The sequence below is a fragment of the Desmodus rotundus genome, chromosome 1 (genome assembly GCF_022682495.2).
Source record: "Desmodus rotundus isolate HL8 chromosome 1, HLdesRot8A.1, whole genome shotgun sequence".
NCBI classification, from domain to species: Eukaryota; Metazoa; Chordata; class Mammalia; order Chiroptera; family Phyllostomidae; genus Desmodus; species Desmodus rotundus.
In genome coordinates this window covers 20113836-20135418 of record NC_071387.1, presented here as the reverse complement: position 1 = coordinate 20135418, position 21583 = coordinate 20113836, and the positions used below count along the sequence as shown (strand labels likewise).

The 21583-nt window shown below is 41.3% G+C and overlaps 1 protein-coding gene across 1 annotated transcript in view; it reads right to left on the bottom strand.

Annotated features, from left to right (window-relative positions):
* The window catches only part of SVEP1 (sushi, von Willebrand factor type A, EGF and pentraxin domain containing 1), a 161439-nt gene that overhangs the window by 23427 nt on the left and 116429 nt on the right, over window positions 1-21583 (bottom strand). The window contains exons 37-40 of the mRNA XM_024559943.4: window positions 11491-12163; window positions 7352-10137; window positions 5296-5521; window positions 2423-2578 (exon numbers count right to left, since the gene is read on the bottom strand). Coding sequence (XP_024415711.3) covers window positions 2423-2578; window positions 5296-5521; window positions 7352-10137; window positions 11491-12163 — 3841 coding nt within the window. The remainder of the gene's footprint in view (window positions 1-2422; window positions 2579-5295; window positions 5522-7351; window positions 10138-11490; window positions 12164-21583) is intronic.

Below are 21583 nucleotides of genomic sequence, written 5' to 3'. Positions count from 1 at the left end.
ATAATGTCCGGTGGCCTCTATTTTTTTTTCTTTCTGACTTTAATAGCTGTGACAATGATAGTCTAAGTCCATTAATTTATCTAAGCTGCAAATTCTGGGATTTATATTCTACAGTTTATTACCTGGGACAATTCTATAAAGGGGAACTTCCCCTTTGCTTCTATTTTGTTGTCTGGCAGTCTAGGCAGGCTTGAAAAAAAGATAATTTTCCCCTTTTTGTTGTTTGTTTTCAAAATAATGGGTTTGTCATGAGCATCCTCCAAAGTTACCAAATGCTTTTTTTTTTTTTAAGATTTATTTATTCATTTACTTTTAGAGAGGGAAAGGGAGGGAGAAAGAGAGGGAAAGAGAGGGAGAAAGAGAGGGAAAGAAACATCAATATGTGGTTGCCTGTTGTGTGCCCCCTACTGGGGACCTGGCCTGCAACCCAGGCATGTGCCCTGACTGGGAATTGAACCGGTGACCCTTTGGTTCACAGGCCAGCACTCAACCCACTGAGCCACACCAGCCAGGGCCCAAATGCTTTTTTTTTTTTTTTTTTTTTTTAGCATTACTGTAAGTCTAGTACTATGTGTGACACATTTGATGTGTTTCAGTCCACTGAAGTTACTGTCCTCATTGATGCTGAGGTGGTATCTTTTCGGCCTGCGGGAGCCTCAGTTGGCTTCTCAGTCTTTCTTAACACGTGGCCCTTGATAGGTTCTGTCATGTCTCAAGTGACAAGATTTTCTAGGCTAATCTTTTATGCTTCTTGTCCCAGACTTGGAGTCGGTTATTTCTGCAAGTAATTGGACATTAATGTACTTTTGAAAGCTTCTCAGGTAATTCTAAGATGTAGCTTGAAGGGACAAAAATCGCTAGAGCACCTGTCTCAATTTTGCAGCTTACGCCAGGACGTTTCCAAAAATTTTTGTGACAAACTATCTACTTCCTCAGATTTAACGACCCGCCAGTTTTCTGCATGTTTGTTTAAATTTTATTGCACTGTTTTTTTCTTAACAAACTGCAAGATTAGTACTCTTACATAAAGAACAAGTGGGTTTCAAAAGCAGGAAGCCTTTCCAACTGCAATCGACTGTTATATTATTACCTTTTATTTTTTAACATCTTTTGAAAAATTTGAACAAGATCCATATCAGTCTAGTTCCAGCGTTCATGGGCCTATTTTATGACAATTCTTGGATTTTGTGGTCACGAAGTGGAATGCGCTATACAAATCTCATAGGCCACTGGCAGCGAGTACTTCTGTGAAAGCTGTATTTAAATACCACGCCAGTCAGATCAGGGAAGGAGAGTCTCCTGAGAAACCAGACGACAACCTTAAGATGGATTTCTTAAATTTCCAAGTTTGATATTATGCTTTCAGCAAAATTGATTGCAGTTTTCCATCAAAGTAGGGAGACCTCGGTGCTGCTGATGGGTTTTTGTTTTTTTTTTTTAAAGATTTATTTATTTTTAGAGAGAGAAGAAGAGGGAGAGAGGAAAGGAGGGAAACATCAATGTCAGAAACACTGATTGGCTGCCCTCCTGTACGCACCCCGACCCAGGACCAAACCCACAACCCAGGCTTGTCCCCTGACTGGGGATCGAACTGGCGACCTTTTGCTTTTCTGGGAAGATGCCCAACTGAGCCACGCCGGTCAGGGTGCTGATGGTAATTTAATATTGCAGATCAGGTCACTTGGCATTTGGTTAGAACTGCTATGAGATCTTTCAGGCCAGATCTGCCATGTGGAACCTGGCATCTCAATCAAGAACCTGACTAGGTGTTTGGCTCACTGCTTGAGGAAATCCTAGCTTTTCACACCGAAATCCCTAAGCTCACTGCTCCGTGGTGACAGACAGACTGCTTTGCTGCAGAGTGCGACTCACAGGAAGCTGAAACGCAGGCTTATAGGGCCAAAGGAAGCAACAGTATCAGTCTTGCGGTCCGCATACTAACTTTTTCCTTTTTGTGGCTTTGAGTTTTTTTAATTCAAGACTTATTTTGCTTTTTAAAAATTGTTGTGCAATTACAGTTGTCCCCATTTCCCCCCATTACTCTCCCCTGCTCTACCCACCACCCCCACCTCCTACCTCCAATCGCCCCCATTGTCTTTGTCCATGGGTCCTATATACATGGTCCTTGATGACCCTTCTTCCCCTTCTCCCCCCACCTCACCACCCCGCCCCCCTCCCCTCTGGTTACTGTCAGTTTGTTCTTTGTTTCCATGTCTCTGGTTCTATTTTGCTCGCTTGTTTTGCTTTTTAAAATTGTAAGTCACATTAAATATTTCTTGTAAAGAATTAGGGCAAAAAGTAACTAAGTATAAAATAATACTTTAAGATCAAAATCAGTGAAATAAATCAATGCTACTACTAAAAATGTTCCACGTAGATTGGAAGTGCAAATTCCTTCTGGTTAAACAGTTTGTTCACTTACCTCCAATTCATAACCTGGTTCACACTGGTAAATAACTGTGCTTCCGAAGCTGTATTCACTGCCAACCACAAATCCGTACTGTGGACTTTCAGGCTTGCCACAGGAAACCGGGCTGCAGGATTCATCAGAAAACGGCGGCTCCCAGGTGCCACCAAGCTAGGCACCAAATAACAAATTATAAGTTATATTTAGGAGTTACATTTGTGAATGCAGAAGTCTGTAAATATTGATTGCATAGCAGAATAATCTCCAAAACAACAGTCACAAGAACCTATTGTAGAATTTGGTCCTACTTCTGCTACTTATTATCTACGGCCTTGAAACCACATTAATTAGTATATGGCCTTCGCAGTCAGAGCTAAACAATTTTGGACATTTCTTAAACATGCGAAAGAAACATTTTCTTCCTAATAAAATCCATTGAAAAGCCAATAACACCAAGAAGTATGTTTTTATTGTGATGCATGAGGACTTGGTGGATGATACAAATATTCTGCGATGTACCAATGTATTCTTATATTTCAGAAAATTCTATATTTTAAAGTTTATGAGAAATAGCAAATTTTAGGCATACCTCTCCAAGTTAAAAAAGATGGCTTCCTTTTCTGCATTCCAACTCAAATACTTGAAAACAGTTTATTACATATTTTGGTGTGGGTCACATAATTAAAAAATATATATGTATATTCAGATTTACGTTATTTCCGCACCATCAGAGCTAGAATGAACGTTTCTCAGCCCTCCATCCGGGTAAAGTGAAGTACACACAGATGTTTGCCCTGACTCTTACTCTCTTGCTAATATTTTTGTCTTCTTTGAGGAATCAGGCCATGAGCTGAATAACTGCCTAAAACAGGACTGGAGGCAAAGCCTCAATTCTACATGTGAGCCAGAAGTAATTTTACATCTCTATGCCTACATATAATCAACCATTCTCCTTATGTGGGAATATAAGTTGTATCTAATTTTCATACTATAAATATTGCTTCAATCAATATATATATATATTGAATAAATCATTCTAGGTATTTTAATAACTTTTTAACACTACATAATATTGTTTTCTTTTGTGATAGCTAGAATTTATTTTGGTATATGTTAATTTTCTCCCCTAATGGTTACTTAATTGTATCAGCATAATTTTTTTACTAATTACTTCTATCTCTACTGCCTTGTGATGATTCATTTATCAGAATTTACTTTTGACTCATTTCTTCTCTTCCTTTAAATTTTCCTTTTACCTAATTTTACACAAATACCACACTGGTAGGAGTTTTATAATTCTGTAATATGTGTTAATTTCCGGAAGAGCTCATCATCTTTTAATATTCATGTTGCAGAATTTGTATTGATCTTCTCATTCATTTGTTTTATGAACTACAGGATCATGTTATATGACAATAAAATATTTTTTGGCACTGAACATAGTTTAACACAATTTATACATTTAAACGTTTACAAAGGGTCTATTCAGACCAAAAACTAAACCGAAACTCAGCTGAGTGAAGGCCGCACTATGTGTGGAGAAAGTAATGAGGGCTGCCAAAAATAAATTACTGATTCAGAAAAAACGAGTCAGGGCACACGAGGGGCCACCCCATCGTCCACACCCAACCTGGAGAAGCTTCGGGAGACCACTGAGTTGAGTCCCGTAAGTATGCTGGGACTTGGCTTGGTTTAGAAAGCTCAGGGTCTTTGAAAAAGTTTCCCCCTAAAAAGCTTCATCTCTCAACCTAAACATCTGCAACTGTACCAGTTTTGAGAACAACTTTGACTGTCATCTGACCTGCTCCCTGTGATGTTGCTGCTCTTAGGCTTGGCAGCAGCCCATCACTGAGAATGCGTGATTTATAAATGGGAACGTGGAAGGAGAAGGAACTTGAGTCCTTACTCCATGACAGCCATACACTAGACACTTTACTGCATCACTTAACGTAATCCTTTCAATGACAGGCATATAAAAAAGAAAACAAATTGGAGGAATATAAAGTCACATCACAGAGCCTAAAAATATTTGAGATGAAGTTCAAAGGCACGATGAACATAAAAGCCATTCTATACCATGTATCATTCCTCCTCGTCAGCTCTTGCCACCACCCCTCCGCCCCAACCTCCAGCAAAAGAAGACCATATTGATGGCTCGTTTACTTTCCTTTCTTCAGTGCAACTCATGCAAACCAGGAGAAGGGAGTGTCTAGGGCGGCTGGCTGTCGATGGCGCTGAGCTGGGCCCTTTCCCTCCTTATCTGTACAGTTGTTCACACTAACCATGTAAGACAGGCGTTACTGTCCATTTTCTTCTAATGAGGAAACTGAAGCCCAGAGATTTTAAGCAGCTTTCTTAAAGTCACACAAGTAGTAAGTAGAGGACTCAGAATCTGACTCCAATTTCCTTTCTGTTTCTGCAGCCTTTGATCTTTCTAAATCTGGGAACATATTCGGAATCATCAGAGCTCATTTCTACACATTCACACTGTAGAAATGAGCTCTACATGAGCATCTATGTGTAGACCACAGGACCAAGTGGTTACCTTTTCATGAACATCTTGTTACAGGTGTTTTACTATTTCATCTAATGTTGCCACTTTTCACCTATCCTTGGTATGTCTGTAGTTTAAAAACAGGAATGTGGAAAAGAAAGATATATTTTATTATATTTCTACCAAAAAACTTCTCAAGTCCTTTGTCACAGCTGCAAACATGAGGCCTTTTGTTTTCTTTTTAGGACAGGAGGATACTGCTTGTGTGATATATTTATCACACTATATATTTATATATATATATATCACTCTTATATATCTCACTATTACATATAGAGAGAGAGGGAAAGCATGAGTTACACTTACACGCTCTAATGCAGGCAGAGAATCTCACCTGACATGTCGATATGTTAACCCCCTGGTAGGTGTAGCCTTCTGCACATGACACAGACACTTGCTTGTTCACACTGAAATCATCCCCACGAACAAGTATACGTGTCACGTTGGCTGGTAGAGAACATGTTTTAGGACTGCAGGAGATTCTCTCAGGGAACCAACGGCCATCTTTCTGACAGGTGAATGTATCTGTATCTGTGTCCATTGCGTAACCTTCTAGACATCTGTGACAGGAAAGCAAAAATAAGTGCCTTACAGAGAGGACAACATAGTCAGCGATCTGTTGGGTGACCTGTTCGTAGATTTAAGGAGCTGTTACAAGGCTCAGGAGATATTTTTGGTGCTGTATCAACACTGACTCAAGCGCCAGGTGGACGGCATTGCGAAGCAGAAACACCAACGTAATGATAACCAGACCAGTCCGTTGTCACAGATGCTAAGGATGAGCCAAGTTAAAGTTGCTTTAAATGTTATTGTTGACCTTCGCTGTGGATAATATCATTACTGAATCCATTTTTATTCTGTAACAGCTCACAGTGTAAGAAATTCTAGACAAAGTTCAAAGCAGACTCAGACACTAGTAAGAATATGACATAATTAATATTTAGTGGGTATCTACTTTGTGCCAAGCACTGTTCTAGGTCCTTTACATAATTTAATCCTGATTATTAGATATTATAATATAACAATCATATGGCTATTCAAACTCCAAAATGGCTCTAAAACTCCATGATTTAAAAATTTTGCATTTATTTATTCAGCAAATGTTTACTTGTTAAATCCCAGTCCCTGTTCTAAGCGCCCTAGAAATGCTAACTCATTTAATACTCAAGTCAACCCTATGAGCAGGAACTACCATCATCTTTTTTCTCATTTTGTACATGATGACACTGTCGCCAGAGAGCTGAGAACCTGGCTCTAGAGTGAAATCATTTGATTAGCTAACATTTACTAGGTGGATATGTATTTTTTAATTTCACAGATTAAGGGCCAAGCAGGAGTCAGAGGTTCTGCAAGCCTGGAGTGACCCGCTTGTCCATCAAGTGGAGATGGGAAAGACGAGGTAATTGGCCCACGACCAGGGGCAGACTGCCACATCTTGGGAAGCGGGGGATACCGGGACTTCTCAAGATATCTGACACACCCACATCCATACAGAAGTTTTAAAGTGTATTTCAAAAACAAGGAATAATTTTTGTCTGTCTTTCTAGTGCATGATCCATTTCTCTATTGCTTTGTTGTTTACGAGCCTTCCTTGGGTCTATTTCTTACTGCAGTTAAGGGGAAATAAAGGTAGGGCTAACATGGCCGCAACAGAAATGCTTAATAAGAGTCATTGAATTATAAATAAAATCTAAAAAGCCAATATGTGAAGGATAATCTATAATTCTTTCAGAATGTGAGTAAAACCTAAACTGATTTAGAGGATTGAGATCTCTTTGAACATTACAAACATTTATCCCATTAAAAATTTAACTTATAAATTTCCTTAATATTTTCTCATCTTTTAAAATAATGCATTTTAAATAGGAAACTTTGCAGCAAAAACCATAATTTGTGTACTAAATGCTTGGTTTGTCTGACAGCATTGGTTGGAGGTCCACCTATAAATAAGCTCCCTATTCATATTGATCAAAGAAAGTATGTGATTTTTACCTGAATTACTCAACTTTTGCCTTATTTTCCCAATATTTGCATCTGTATGAATATAACCATACAGTGATTTCAAGAAATTTGCTAGCATGATGTTTAAAAAGAGCCTTATGATTTAGGAGGTAGTAAAACTAGCTAGAGGATCGTGAAGCTCAGCAGAATACGGTAATCATGATAATAATATTAGGAATTACCATCTGAAAATGTAGAAATTTATTTGTATAAGCAATGGATTTCTACGCAATTGCGGGTAGAAGAAAGGCAAGTGCTAAAGGCTTCCGTATTAGGAGAGCAGTTCAGACATGGTGTTTTCTTCCCCATCAGCTGCATTTTGACCAATTCTGTTTCACTTTACAACTCTCTTGCCTGCATCCCTTGGGGACTTAGAGCCGTGGTCTTACCTGAGTTTCACTTTACTTTCGTAGGTGTGTGCCTCTCCAGTTGCCACCGCGTTGGCAACAGACGGTGGGGGGCCACAGGACAGGGGCTGACAAAGTGGATAGGGCTGGCTCCACCCCCCTGTCTCGGTGCAGATGAGGTCTGCACGGCCCTGGATGGCATACCCAGGTCTGCAGCTGTAAGTCACCACATTCTCCTCCGAAGAGCCACTCTCATTGATGAAAGCATTTGGGATTGCTGGGAGAGGACCACAGGACGTGTGTTCACAGCGTGGGAAGCCAGAGCTCCACAGGCCATTGGCTTCACAGGTGATTTCAGAAGGTCCCAGGAGCTTGAAGCCTTTGAAGCACTGAATCTGAGCCACCTTCCCACAGTCAAAATCTGTCCCATTGACAGTTCCACCTTCAATTACTGGTGTGAAACACCTGCAAGGCAGGCAGGACGGTAGGCTGCCGCTCCAAGAACCATTAGACAGACACCTCCTTGAAGGACTTCCATGGAGCTTGTATCCAGAAAAGCACTGATACTGTATGTGCCCCCCACGATAGAAGGACAAGCCGTTAGGGAAGCCATGGGAAGTATTTTCAGGAGGGCCACAGTTCATTGGTTTACACAGAGGAAACTCCGCATCCCAGTTCCCGTCTGACTGGCAGGTGAGTTTTGCAGCACCATGCAACACGTAGCCCTCCTGACAGTGGAACATCACTTCCTTCCCAAAGCCATACTCCAGGCCATCCATCACCCCGTTTGCCACCGGTGGGGGCGTGGCGCATTTGACAGGCACACACGTGGGAGTGGTTCCACTCCACCTCCCATTGGCAAGACAAACTCGACTCCGGGCTCCCTCAAGGAAGAAGCCTACTTCGCAAGCATACTCAACCTCCTTTTGGAAAGTGTGCTCATCTCCTTTCACCTGGCCGTTGGCTGAGATGGGGGGTGAACCACAGTCCACAGGAATGCAGACTGGCTCACTGCCATCCCAGTTTTTATCTTCTTGGCATGTTCTCCTCTCGGTGCCGTTCAACACATACCCAGGATCACACTCATAGTACACCATGCTCAGGTATGTGTAGTTGTTCCCTTTGACGGAGCCGTGCGTAACTGGATTCGGTTTGTTGCATTCAATGGCCTCACAGCGTGGGGCAGCACCGCTCCACTCTTTACTCTGCAGACAGAGTCTGATGTCGGGGCCCACCAGAGTGTGTCCGGGCCTGCAGCTGTACTGTACGGCGCTGCCCATGGTAGTCTCTGTAACATGCAAAAAGCCATTTTCAGGAGCGACAGGCAAGTCACATTGGATTGAGATGCAGGACGGCGCACTGCCACTCCAAGTTCCATCCTCCTGGCAGGTCAGCACGGGGTTCCCCAAGAGTTCATATCCTGAATGGCAGGCGTACGACACCGTGGTGCCATGTAGAAAGCTCGCTGGAGGTGTAGCAGGAGTTGGGTCTTCCCAGGTTTGAGCCATCGCTCCCAGATGAGGATGAGGGTGAGGAGTCAGATAGGGAACTTCCATCATGTCGTCTTCCTGGTCAAAATATCCCTGAACATCTTCGACCTTGGTGTAGTTTCCAAAATCAATTTGAGGAGGGACACCACAGTCTATGGGCTCACACGCTGGGATGGAGCTTGACCATCCCGACTCTTCACAGGTATGCATGGCATGGCCCACCATCTGGAACCCAGGGAAGCAGCTGTAGATGACCATGGAGCCATAGCTGTAATCTGCACCTTCCACGAAGCCATTTTCAATGGGTTGTGGGGGATCGCAGTGGATGGCACTGCAAGATGGGGCATCCGCATCCCAGTTACCTCTCTCTAAGCAGGTCAAGACTTTGGCACCTTCGAGCTTGAAGCCTGGGTCACAAGAGTACGTAAGGGTTTCTCCAGGGCGTTGGTTTCTATAAGAGAATTTGCCATTTAAAATCTCTCTGGGCTTTGGGCACTCGATGGGTTTACACGTTGGTGTTCCACCAAGCCAGTGGCCCTTTTCTCCACAAAGGATGGTGGTATTTCCCACCAACTGAAAGCCCGCCTTGCAGGTATAGAGAGCTGTGCTGAGGTAGGCAAGACCATGCATGTCGATGATGCCATTGGGAATCTCCTCAGGTTGTGGGCACTCCACTGGGACACACTCCGGCAGCGGAGAGCTCCAGGTACCGTCAGCTTGGCAGGAGGTGGTAGGCTCTCCTTGTAGGAAAAACCCATCCACACAAAAATACTCAACAGTACTTCCATAATGAAGAGCAGAGACAGGAGCAGGAACACCAAAGGCAATTAGGGGAGGCGGGAGGCAAAGAACCATCTTACACAGAGGAAAAGAATCATTCCACTGCTGGGTCGGCAAGCACTTCAGGACCGAGGGGCCCTGCAGGGCGTGCCCTTCTTTACAGGAGAACGTCACCACTCCCACCTCCGTGCTCAGCTCCCTCAGCACGAGCTGGTGTTCCAGGAGGGGTGGATCTGGGCACTTGACGGGCACACACTTTTGGTTTGGCTTCTTATTCCATTTGCCAGATTTCTGGCATGTCCAAGAGTTATCACCAATAAGCTCATAACCCTCATGACAGAAAAACTGAACCTTGGACCCTACTTCAAAATTGTCCCCTTTCACGTAGCCGTTCTGGATCGGGGGAGGTCTTTCGCAGTGGAGAGGGATGCATGACAGAGGGGAGTCGCTGTGCCAGTGGCGATTGGCTTGGCAGACAAATACAGGACTTCCAACCAACTCATATCCTGGGTTACACTGGTATCTCACTTCACTCTCAAAGATCCTGCCAGTGGCATGCTGCGTGACAAGGGGAAAACAGTTAAGGACGATTTGTATAACAGACAACATAGTTAACTAAACACACTGAATAGTAAAAATGAATTAAACTAAAATGCCTACTTTAAAATGAAGAGATAAGCAAATAAGGCTTTATGTTTTCTCCAATAGGTCCAAATGCTATTTAAAAAAAAAACAAACACTAAGATCAAAGGACAATAGGAAGTCAAGTTAGGCAATCACTACTTCAGGGATGTTTACCACAGTGCTGAGCCCGTAAGTAAACGGTAAGTAAAAGTCTGTAAATCAATGGGTGAACCGATGGAGCAGTACTGAAAGTGTAAGTCACTTAGTAAGTTCAAAACACCTTGCCGACCAAAGCAATGCTGTAGTGTGTTGTTTTAATCACAGAAGGGGAAATGCAGACACATACATAGTTTAGTTGTTAATTTTGTTAGGCTACTTAAAAAGCCAATAAAATATTTTTCATGGATATGTTTCTAAGAGTATTGTCGGAGTTTGGTGTTCATTCTTAATATGCTTTCAAAAAATTGCTGCTAAAATATAAAGAAGGGAAATAAAAAAAAAAACTCCATTTCAACTTTTAAACAGAATACTTAATACTCGTGATCTCAAAACTCAAATACATAAGTGTAGAGTAACAAATCATTTTTCGGTGGTATGAAAGATGAATTAGGAACGAAACCTTTAAAAGATCACTGTGGGTCTGTGTTAGTGATACAGGTGAAGTCTAGCTTCCAGCCGGAATGAACTCCTCCGTATTTGCACAGAATGATTTGTTTTGTTTACCTACGTGGGGAGCCCACCTGCACGTCAGCGCTACGCCATTACGGATCTCACCTGTACTGTTCAACACCAGAGGTTCAGTGTTTACCTGGAATCTAGGAGGCTCCAGAAATATTTGTCAAATGAATAAATAAAGAAAGTCTCTTTACATATACGATAATCTTCTTCCAGTGGAAATCTAATACATTTGAGCAAAAATCTTAAATAAATGGCATTTACTCTTTTGTTGTATTTGAATTTAAAGGAGAATAAAAAGTATTATGTATGTGTTGGTTTTTAGAAAGTATTTAATTAGAATATTGTCTATTTAAAATGACTCTTGGTTTGGGGGAATACATTTTCATTCCTGTTTTCTTGATGGACTGAATGAAAAGACATGTTAGAAAGCTAATATATTAAAAGGATTCATATCTCTGATTTTATCCAATATTCACTACAGATTTAGCTACTTCTTTTTTCTCGAGAATTAATCTGTTCACGGGCCCTGTTTTTGAGCCCCGGGTTAGCCACATTGGCTGGCCCTGAAAGTGGTGAAAGCCATGGACTCCTCGCTAGTTGGCCTCTCACCTCCAGAAAGCCATTCTCGATCTTAGGCGGTTCGTTGCAGGATACTGGGTGGCAGGTGGGTATGGGGCTACTCCACTGGCCCGTGGCTTCACAGGTACTCTTCTTCTCCCCTTTGATGTAGAACCCCTTGTTGCAGCTGTAAGCCACCACGGCCCCAAAACTGTAGTTTGATCCGCTCGCGTAGCCGTTTGTGATGCTTGGTGGCTCTCCGCACCGCACGGGGATGCACTGGATGGTCAGCGGGGAAGGGCTCCACTGCCCACCTCTCATACATTCGATCTTCGCTGAGGTGTTCAGGACGAAGCCTTCCATGCATTTGAAGCTCACAACTGAGCCTGCTGAAAATTTTGCTTTGCTCACAGATTCCAAGATGCTGTAGGAAACAGATGGGGGTTTTTCACAGAAATGAGCTATGCAGCGGGGCACAGCCTGACCTGCGGGGGGAACCCACTTGCCCTGGGCATTGCAGAGGAGCTGGGCATTGTCTGCCAGGCTGTAACCGTCCGAACAGTAGTAGAATGCAATGTCTCCAAACAACCGATGGGCAGTCTCCGGAGAGGCGTGCTCCACGTGGGGGGGCTCATCACAGGACACAGCCAGACACTGCTGGTTACCGCCGCTCCACTTGCCACTGGCCAGGCACTCAACGGTGTCAGGGCCGGCAAGGGTGTAGCTAAGGGATTGGGGGGAAAGAAACAATAAGGATAATATATGAGAAAAGGCGTTTGCATCTTTTTACTCTGATTTTACTTTTATTACCTGTCCAACAATTACTTTTATTCTTTATTCCTTAAGATAATAGATCCTATTGAGTTCATTGATCACAGGACTTTTATTTGGGCTATAGAAATATATCTTGATTTCAATATTAATGCCCATTCAGAAAGGGAAGCAGATTGAAGATTACTGCGATTTAAGGAACTCTAGAAATTGTGACACATTTCTTTAAAAAATGCAAATGAGGAGCAAACTAAAGCCCTGTTTGACTCAATTCAAAATCACGACTTTGTCTTTAGATGGTTTTAGTTGGCTGGTTTTATCACTAGTCTTTGAAACAATCTCTTATGAGCCGTATATGCACGCAGCCTACAGATAGCTCATAGTTACACTTGTTTATCTTCAATGAACTTCAAAGCAGCAATTATAATTTTAGTCTCCTTCACCATATGTTAGCGTTAACAGCTGTGTTCTACACGTGGCTCTGCTATTCAACCAGTATGAATAAATTATGCTTAATAACGCTCATCTTTCTTTATGCACAAGGTGATTGCCCATATATGGCAGATAGATAACTCGCAAAAATCTTGAATTACTCTCAAGTGCTCTCTCAATGAAGCAGAACAAAATAGTAGGACATGCAGTATTAGAATAATTATATTTGAGTCATTCTTATTTTCATTCTCACCCTCATACTGAAGGGAAAGATGATCAGGCTGTCATTCTGACATTAACGAAGGGTGAGGGGACCAAAATAATTGGGCACCGAATTTAATTCTGTTTAGACTTATTAATTCCTTCATTTGACAGATGAGTGAAGGGTTATTTAGACAGGTTGAGAAACCTGCCTAGCATCATGCAGCTGCAAGCAGAAGAGTTAGGGTCTGAATTTAGTTTATCGGATTGCAACATTGTACCTTTTCATGACCTTGCTCTGTCCCTCCTCCTCTCTCTCTAAGATGAAGTAGTTTCGAAAGCAATTTGTGGGTATCCTATGGACAGTGTACTGCCTTGTTACTACCACACATTATCCGACCTCCCCTTCAGGAAAGATTCTTAAGTCCCTAGTTAGTAAACATTCTCCGAATGTCCCTCTGAATTTTACAAAAGATCAGCTATTACAGAGAGGTTGGAATTCCTCCACCCTAGCAGGCAAGATTTATGAAATTTATTGGAAACAGACCAAGGAGAAAATGATAGAGCATCAGCAGAGGTGTGTGCACCCACCCTACCTATGGTCATGTATCACATTATGGTCTCAAAATGGATACTCTCTAACATCCCCAGTGGCTGAGCTCCGTACCCACTTAGGGTCTGTTGCATTCATTGCTTTACGTAAGCATAGTGCTTTGTATAAAAACCCAAACCTAATATAATTTTTAGATGGCATCTGTCTTAGAGGATCCAGGAGGGCATATAAAGACAATATGCTAAAGCAATTTTATTATTATTAACCCCATTATTCAAGGTCTGCCTGTCCAGATTCTACTGCTTCTGTGTGGGATGTGCTCTGGGTGAGAATTCCATTTGTAGAGGCTCTTGATGTTTTATAGTACAGTTTACATCCTTTGCCTACTTTAGAGCATGCATTACTGTTACAGGTCCCTTGACGCTGCTGGCATATGTCATTGGCTGAAGTTCACAGACATCACCTGAGACATCCCTGATTTATTAGGCTCCACTGTGCCGTCTATAAAACACTTCCTTTAGTTCATGGGACCAGGTGTTTTATGGCAGAAGCATCTATCTCCAGAACCTTCCTTATTCCCCAAAGCCTCTTGAGGACACAAGAACTGTGTTTTGTAATTTGGCAGTACTTTGTTAGACCTCTGACCCCTGAGATTCTGGAAAATCTCCACCAACTATTCCTCCCTAATGGAAAATCACAGCCAAGCTCTTCTGTAATGGCATGGAAAATTACCACTAAATATGAGGGGGGACCCAGCTAAAAGTGGAATTATCTTTTGGTGGGTGGGCCCCTTGTAGTATAGGCTTATCCCTCTAGGTGAGTTCTAGGAACCTATCTGTATTGGCATACCAGCTGGTGTTGTTGTGAGAGGCTGCGTTCAGTTTCAGTGAATTTTTTTTGAAGACTCTTTCAATGTGTTTGCCCATTTCACGATGGGTGATTTATGAGGCACATGCCCACAAAGTGCTGAGTATTAAGCAGTTTTCAAACAAAAACAACATGACTCCCACGCCCCACCCTCTCTATTCACCCAATCTTTCCCTGAGCAACTTTTTTTTTTGTTTCCCTAGAAGAAAAGAGTCCTCATAGGGAACACTTTGCTGATGTGGAAAAGGTGAAACAAAAAAAATGACAAAAGCACTAAGACACCAAGATTGATGAGTTCAAAAACACTTTTGAGCAGTGGAAAAATGTCTCGATAGGTACATTGCATCACACGGAGAGCACTTTGAAGGTGACTGAAGTTTAAACATGTAAGAATAAATACACAATTTTTTAAAAATAAATTCTGGGGATTTTGGGTCCCCCCTTGTATATGAATAAATTAATTTTAAAGGATGTATTTTTATACTACCCATAATTTCTTAGATCCTATACTATTTCTGACCTACAATCTTGACTTTTCTTTGTGATTCTCAGTCAACATTTAGCTATCAAATAATTTAAGGGCCATACTATGTGCCAGAGCTACTTCCTCAGTGCACAGAGGCAGTGCCAATGCATTTACTTGTTGACGCGTCTGTGCCTGTCCCCCACTCCTGTCCACCCCCCCTCATTATCTGGTGCATTGCAGGCCCCTTCACAGCTGAAGTGGTTGTTTAAAGGAGAAAGGATTGATTCCAACTTAAGGATAAGAAGAAGAGGAAAGGCCTCCCAGATGAAACAGTTTTTGAGTGGAGTCATGTGAGAAGTTGAAAAGGAATCATTCAAAGCAGAAAAATAACATGAGCAAAGAAATGGGAGTGAGACCCCAGCTGGGGCGTTCTGAGCACTTACGAAGAGGTAGAAACAGCCCGTGAACACCCAGCACAGGAAGTGGTGATCAGCAGGGCTGTGCACTTTCACGGGCTGGGGCGGGTGATGGGTGAAGATGTGGCAAGCACAGATTCACTGGAAGTGGTTTGTGACAAGAATCTCCTCAGATTTTATCAGACAAAATGTCACTAGAACAGAAGGCTATTTAAGGGGTTTATTAACCATACGACCTAAAGGATATTGATTAATAGAAGTAAGCTGGGTGGGAGTTTCATATCTTGTGAAAGGCACAAAACTCTGTCCTTAGCCCAGTTCATTCGTTTGTAAGCCACATGTAACTGTACGATAGGGAATATGGACATTTTTTTTTTAGCTGAGTTCAATGCTTCTAATTCTCCAAGGCAACATGTAATAAGGAGAATTGCAGATCTGAGATGGAGCTGGCTGAAATGTTTGTCTTCTCAATGGCATATATGTCTTTCAAAGCTGCAAGTTTGGCACCTGAGCCAGAGAGAAGCCTCGTTTTTCGGTCATGGAAATGTGTGAAGGGGCTGGGTCCTTAGTGAAGCCTCCTAATTAGCTCTAACGATCGAGCTGTAGGAGAAGCCGGTAGCAAGCTATCCATCCTTGAATGGCTTGCATTTCAGAGGAGGAGAAGAATGTACAGAGTGGCTTCAAGAGGTGGAACTGAAGCCAGTGCTTTAGACTAGATAATGTGCTCCGTGAAGACAGGGAGAGAGGGTCATTCGAAATAACTATCTTCCACAATATGTCAGTCAGTCTTTTGAGGAGCTAAAGAAAGATATCTTTTCCAAAGGACAAAAAAGTGGGATTACGTGTTAGTTACCTAGATACAAATATAACTGGCCTCTGATCAACTGGTGCCCCATTTTATTATGTAGAAATCTGAGTGCATTAAGATTTCTGGGGGACATATTTCACGTGTTGATTTGTTTTAAATAATCAGTTCAAATGATAAAGTTTTGTACAGATGGTGAGTTATATCATCCTATAAATGTTGGCGACCAAAGCAAGGAACATTAGAATTGATACGCATCTAAAATATTAGAATATTTAATTATCATCGGTGTGACATTTTGCATTCTCACTCAAGAGACACCCTCGCAGACTGTTATTTGAAATTGGCCACACGTATTGTAAAACAAATTGTTCTGCTCCAAAATTCCATAGAAAATGGCACATCAGTACTACAGTGATGCCATAGATGAACACACATTTTAGGGTGAAGTGGTTGCCAGTACATTAGCATATTTCTGGAATAATAATGAAAAGTCCTTTGAAAATGGGCAGAGTAATCTTAACATGCAATTTTCAGTGATTTGATTCATCCACTGAGTGGAAGCCTACTAATGAGCATGTGCCTGGGAAGCTTTATGAATGAATTCCCGAGTGGGTTATTAACTCTTTTCTTTTTATAAGAACCATTAGAGAGGCTTAAAAGAGCTATAATTTGATAAGAGAAATAGAAGGTATAAATCTGCATCAATAATTCTGTTTTGAGTGCAAAGCGATGATTAAAATTTTATCTCAGCATGCTCAGGAATGCCATTTAAAAGTCTGTATTTCAGAAGAATCAAAAGGAAGACACTCTGTTAGGCTTTCCGGGTGTCAATGAGTCTTCCTCCCCTCTTAGTTCCTCACCAAGAGAGTGAGGATGCACGTAAGGATGAAAAGGAAAACGGGAAAGAAGCGATCATTTTGTTACTTCGGGCAAACAGCTGAAAACCCCCAGTGCAATGTTTTCATAAAGAGATGTTGAAAGGCCAAGTTTAGGGCAGGAGGCAGAAAATGAGACTCTTTGCTTCTTTGCTTCCTTCCTTCCTTGGCATCATCTTACTACTCCAGTCCCCTCAAATACTTGCTCTTCCATCCTCTACTTGAGAGTGGATCTTTCTGCTTTAATTTAACACTAGTATAAAGCAAAAACAATGAGACCAAAGCAGCATGTTTGCACCTGCAATCTGCAGGCATAGGAGGTCTGCATGGGGCAGTGCAGTCAGCCCCAAAGGAGAAGAGGGAGTTGAGACTATGCTGCAGAGAAATAGAGGCCTTAACCCTCTTATCAGGCCAGCAGCATCTTAGGAAGTGGAATGAGAGAGCAGGACAGAACCTATTACACGAAAGCCATGATCTGAACACAGTGATTCCCTCTTGCAAGAGAACAAGACACACTGTGTGCTAACTTATGCCAATCAACCCCCTGGGGAAGGAAATTGAAACAAGGGAAGAGAGAGAGAAGGATGAGAACTGATGTCTCCTTCTGGCTATAACAGAGTTTGAAAACCCTCCCCTTATAATACTTGATGACCTATAACAAAAGTGATTTTAAGTGCATAACTGAGCTGTGAAAGAATGCTGTGCTTGCCCTTGGATCGGACCGGGAAGAGAAGAAGAGAGGATAGGAAATACAGGCTTGGAGTTGAAACTGAGAGCCACGGCTAAGTCTCTGGAATAAGTCACTGAAAAGCTGTTTACTGGAAAAGTCTGCCTAGAGGCCCAGTGAGGTGACAAGTGAGGTCTCTGCCTTAGCTGGGGCTCCGGGTGGAAAAACAAAGTCCCCGCTCAGGTGGCAGTCCCCGGGTCCCACCTCTTGTGGATTCCAGGGCGGGGTTTATACTACTCACTTTGTGAGTCTTCAAACCGATAAATAAATGTGAAATCAGGTTGTTGGCTGGTGATACTCTCAGGGCTCTTGGTAGAAAAAAAAATTCACACACAGACCATAAGGGACTATCACAAATAAAACAAACCCTGCATAGTATAAGGACACAGTCTGAAATTATAAAACATATACAAGCATAGTTGCCATTATGAATTGCTCAGCAAAGAGACCAGACAGCAAGATTAGGGCACCAATAAATTAAGATAATAAAAAAAGTTTAAAATCTAAAAAATAATATGAAATAAGTATGTTGAAATAAAGACTAAAAGAAAGACTCAAAATCTTATTTAAAAAGAAGGGATTATGTAAAAATATTTGAAAAATAAATGAATAGAAATTCTAAAGATATAGAAAATAAAAAAAATTGAAAATTAGTGGACACATTCAAAAGCAGACTGCAGATAGGAGAAAGAAACATCCGTGAACTGGAAAAATATGTGAGGAAATTACCCAAATGCAACACAGCTTATAAAGAGATGGGAAATGTGACCGGTTAATACATTTGGAGAATGGAAAGCAAAGGTCCAATATAAAATCTAGTAGGACAGAAAGGGAGAAAAGAGAAAGCAAAGAAGAGGGAATATTTGATGTGAAAATGGATGAGGATATTTTAAGGTTGGTGAAAGGTATCAGTTCTCAGATGTAAGAAGGGCAATGAATCCTGAACGAGATGAACAACAACAAATACAGCACTAGTCACATCACAGGGAAACACCAAAACAGCAAAGACAAATTATAACAGAAGGGAAAAGACAGTACTTGTAGAGGAACAACAGTTCAACAGGAGTTTCTCAGTCTCAGCACTACGAACGTTTTGGACCACACAATTCCTTGCTGTGCGTGGCTGTCCCACGCCCTGTAGAATATTTGGCAGTGTACCTGGACTCTATCCACTTGATGCTGGTAGCACCCTTCCCCCAATTTTGACAGCAAAAAAAAAAAAAATGTCTCCCAACATTGTCAAATGCCCCTGGAGGGCGATGTTGCCCCAGGTGGACCCACTGCATTAGACTGTGATGGAATTCTCAACATTGGAAGTGATGAGGCAATGGAACAGTATCTTCGAAATGCTTATGGAAACAATACTATTAAGGTAGGCTTCGATACCCAGCTAAACTATAATTCAAGAGCAAGAGTAAAACTATTTTTTCAGACAAAGATTGTAGAATTAGCTACTCCTGCCAAAAGAAAGATGTAGAGGATATACTTCAAGAATGAGAACACTAAGTCCAAAAAGAAGGAGTGGGAGGTGAACCCAGTAATGACAACAACAAAACAGTGATGAAGAGAATAACAAACATGTGAGTAGATCTAAATAGGCATTGACTTTATTAAAAGGACTAATTTGAAAAGCTGTGAGATAAGAGGGAAGTAGAATGTAGATGATGATAAGACCTTTATGATGAGTGGGATGATAGAAGTTAATGTTTTCCAAGATCTTTAAGCTGTCCAAGAAGAAGGCAGAGGTACCAAGGATGATCTCAGGGTAGGAAGAATTTCTTAAATTTGACACTAAAACAAGCTATAAAGAAAACAATCAATAAGTACCAAGTCCTATGTAGTGATGTTAAACATGCATATCCCACGACCCAGCAGCTCCAACTCTCGGTGTCCAGGCCAGAGATATTCTTACTTATATGGGCCAGGATACATGTGCAAGGATAACTTACTTTAGAACTGTTACATCAGCAAGTACAGTGAAAATAAACCAACCCTGTACTGGTAGGGCAACGGGTAACTTTAGAGATGGCTCATTCTCACAAGGAAACACCGTACGACAGTTACCATGAATTCTGTCGCTTTCATGAATCAACAGAGAAGATGTAAAGTGAAAATCAAGCTTCTAAAGGATACTTAGAGTATGGAGCAACATATACAAAAATTAATACATGGATCAGTACAGTATTTATGGGGATATACATATGCAAGAGAGACAAAAATTAACACTTGTTACTTGAGGGACAGTGGTGAAGTGAGGGGAAGGGCCTCTAGTTATACCTGTAATATTGCATTTCTTTTACAAAAAGGGGTCGCGCAGTAACCGTGGCAAATACTTAACATGTACTTTCATCCCAGCAATGGCTACACAGGTAACTTAAAATAGAGATTATTTCTTAATTTATTTTTGTGCCTTTCTGCATATTTCAAATGATTCATTAGACACTTGGCCAGAAAGAATAAGCTCTCTTTCAAGTCTGGCCACCCTCATCACCACCCATAGTGGAGGAAGTGAATATCTGGGTATTTCCTCTCACCAAAAGTTTTACTTGCAGGAAAAATATAGGTGGTAGTGTTTTGGAACTCTACTTTCTATAAATTTGGTTAACAATTTAAGATAAGTTCTCTCATAACAGTAAAATGTCACCACTTTACATAACAATAATAATGATACAGAAAATAAGAATAAAGCTCCATTTACACAGTACTTCGTGCATACACAAAGTACTTCAGGCCCTTCAGTGCTATGTGATTTAGGTGGGCAGACTTGGTTTTCACCTTTTCAATGAGAAAAAGCTCCCAGAGAGTGTCTACTTGCCTAGGCCAGGAGGGATACATACAATAACATGACCCATACCTTCATGTTTTAACTACAAAGTGAGAATAATATTTATTTTGCCAACCACCATCATTGTAGAAGGGAACACGAGATGATTCACGTGAAAGTCCTTTAAAAATTGTGACACCCTCTACAAATGCACAAATTTGTTGTAATTTTCATTATTGTCTCTAATGTTTCTTTTAACAAATCTTTTATATAATATATAGACTTAACATTAGGCAGACAAAGAGCTCTTATACGTTATAAACAAATGATTAATGACAAAAATACACGTATGCTTTGTGAAGAACAGAAATGTAAATTGTATATACAGCATGATCTTTAATACTAAAAAATATGCAAAGATAAAATTCTGCGTAGAAATGTAGTAAAATACCACTAATATTTATCTTAGGGTAATTTAAAAAAATAACCTTTTTATTTTCTAGTTTTATATGGTGATAATGCCTCACTTTTTTAGTAAGAAAAACCCCAGATGTTGTCAATATCTGGTTATTATTTGGGACATTTATATTTGATAAGATTTCACAAAAAATGACCCATCTGTTAATAGTCCTACGCAGTTTATTCTGAAGCAGTTTTTAAATGAGTGAACCCACTGGGGAGAGATGGGACCATCAGATGTTAACTCCTGCACTGATACTTTGGTATTAAAGAATTCTTTTTCACTTAAAGTACAGGAGGCAAACACAAGGCCTGTGGGCCGAACCTGGCCCTCCACCTTGTTTTATCCGGCCAGGTACCTTGTTTCTATCCGGCGGCAGCGCCAAGCTCTCGCTTAACTGTTAAGGAGTAGTTACACTTATACAGTCCTAAAATTACATTCAGCTCTTTGAAGGCAACCATGAGGCTGATGTGGCCCCAGGTGAAAATGAGTTTGACACCCCTGACTTCAGGTGTTCAGATTTGAGAGTTCTGTCTGCCATCCATGCCATCTGCAACAAAATGTTGTCGCCACCTGCTGGCAGCCCCGTATTAGTGGGAGGGTCTTCTGCCCAGGCGGAACGAACTGGCCTTCTGTGATAACACGGAAACTGTACCCTCTCATTGTGCTCCGATTGTCACGACGGTGACAATTTTTTGTTGAGTTTATGAAGTTTTTTCTGGCGAGGCCAAGCATGATATCATTTCATTTCCTGCACTATCCATAAGAATTAGGAACCTTCAATGAACTCATTTTACGTAGGGC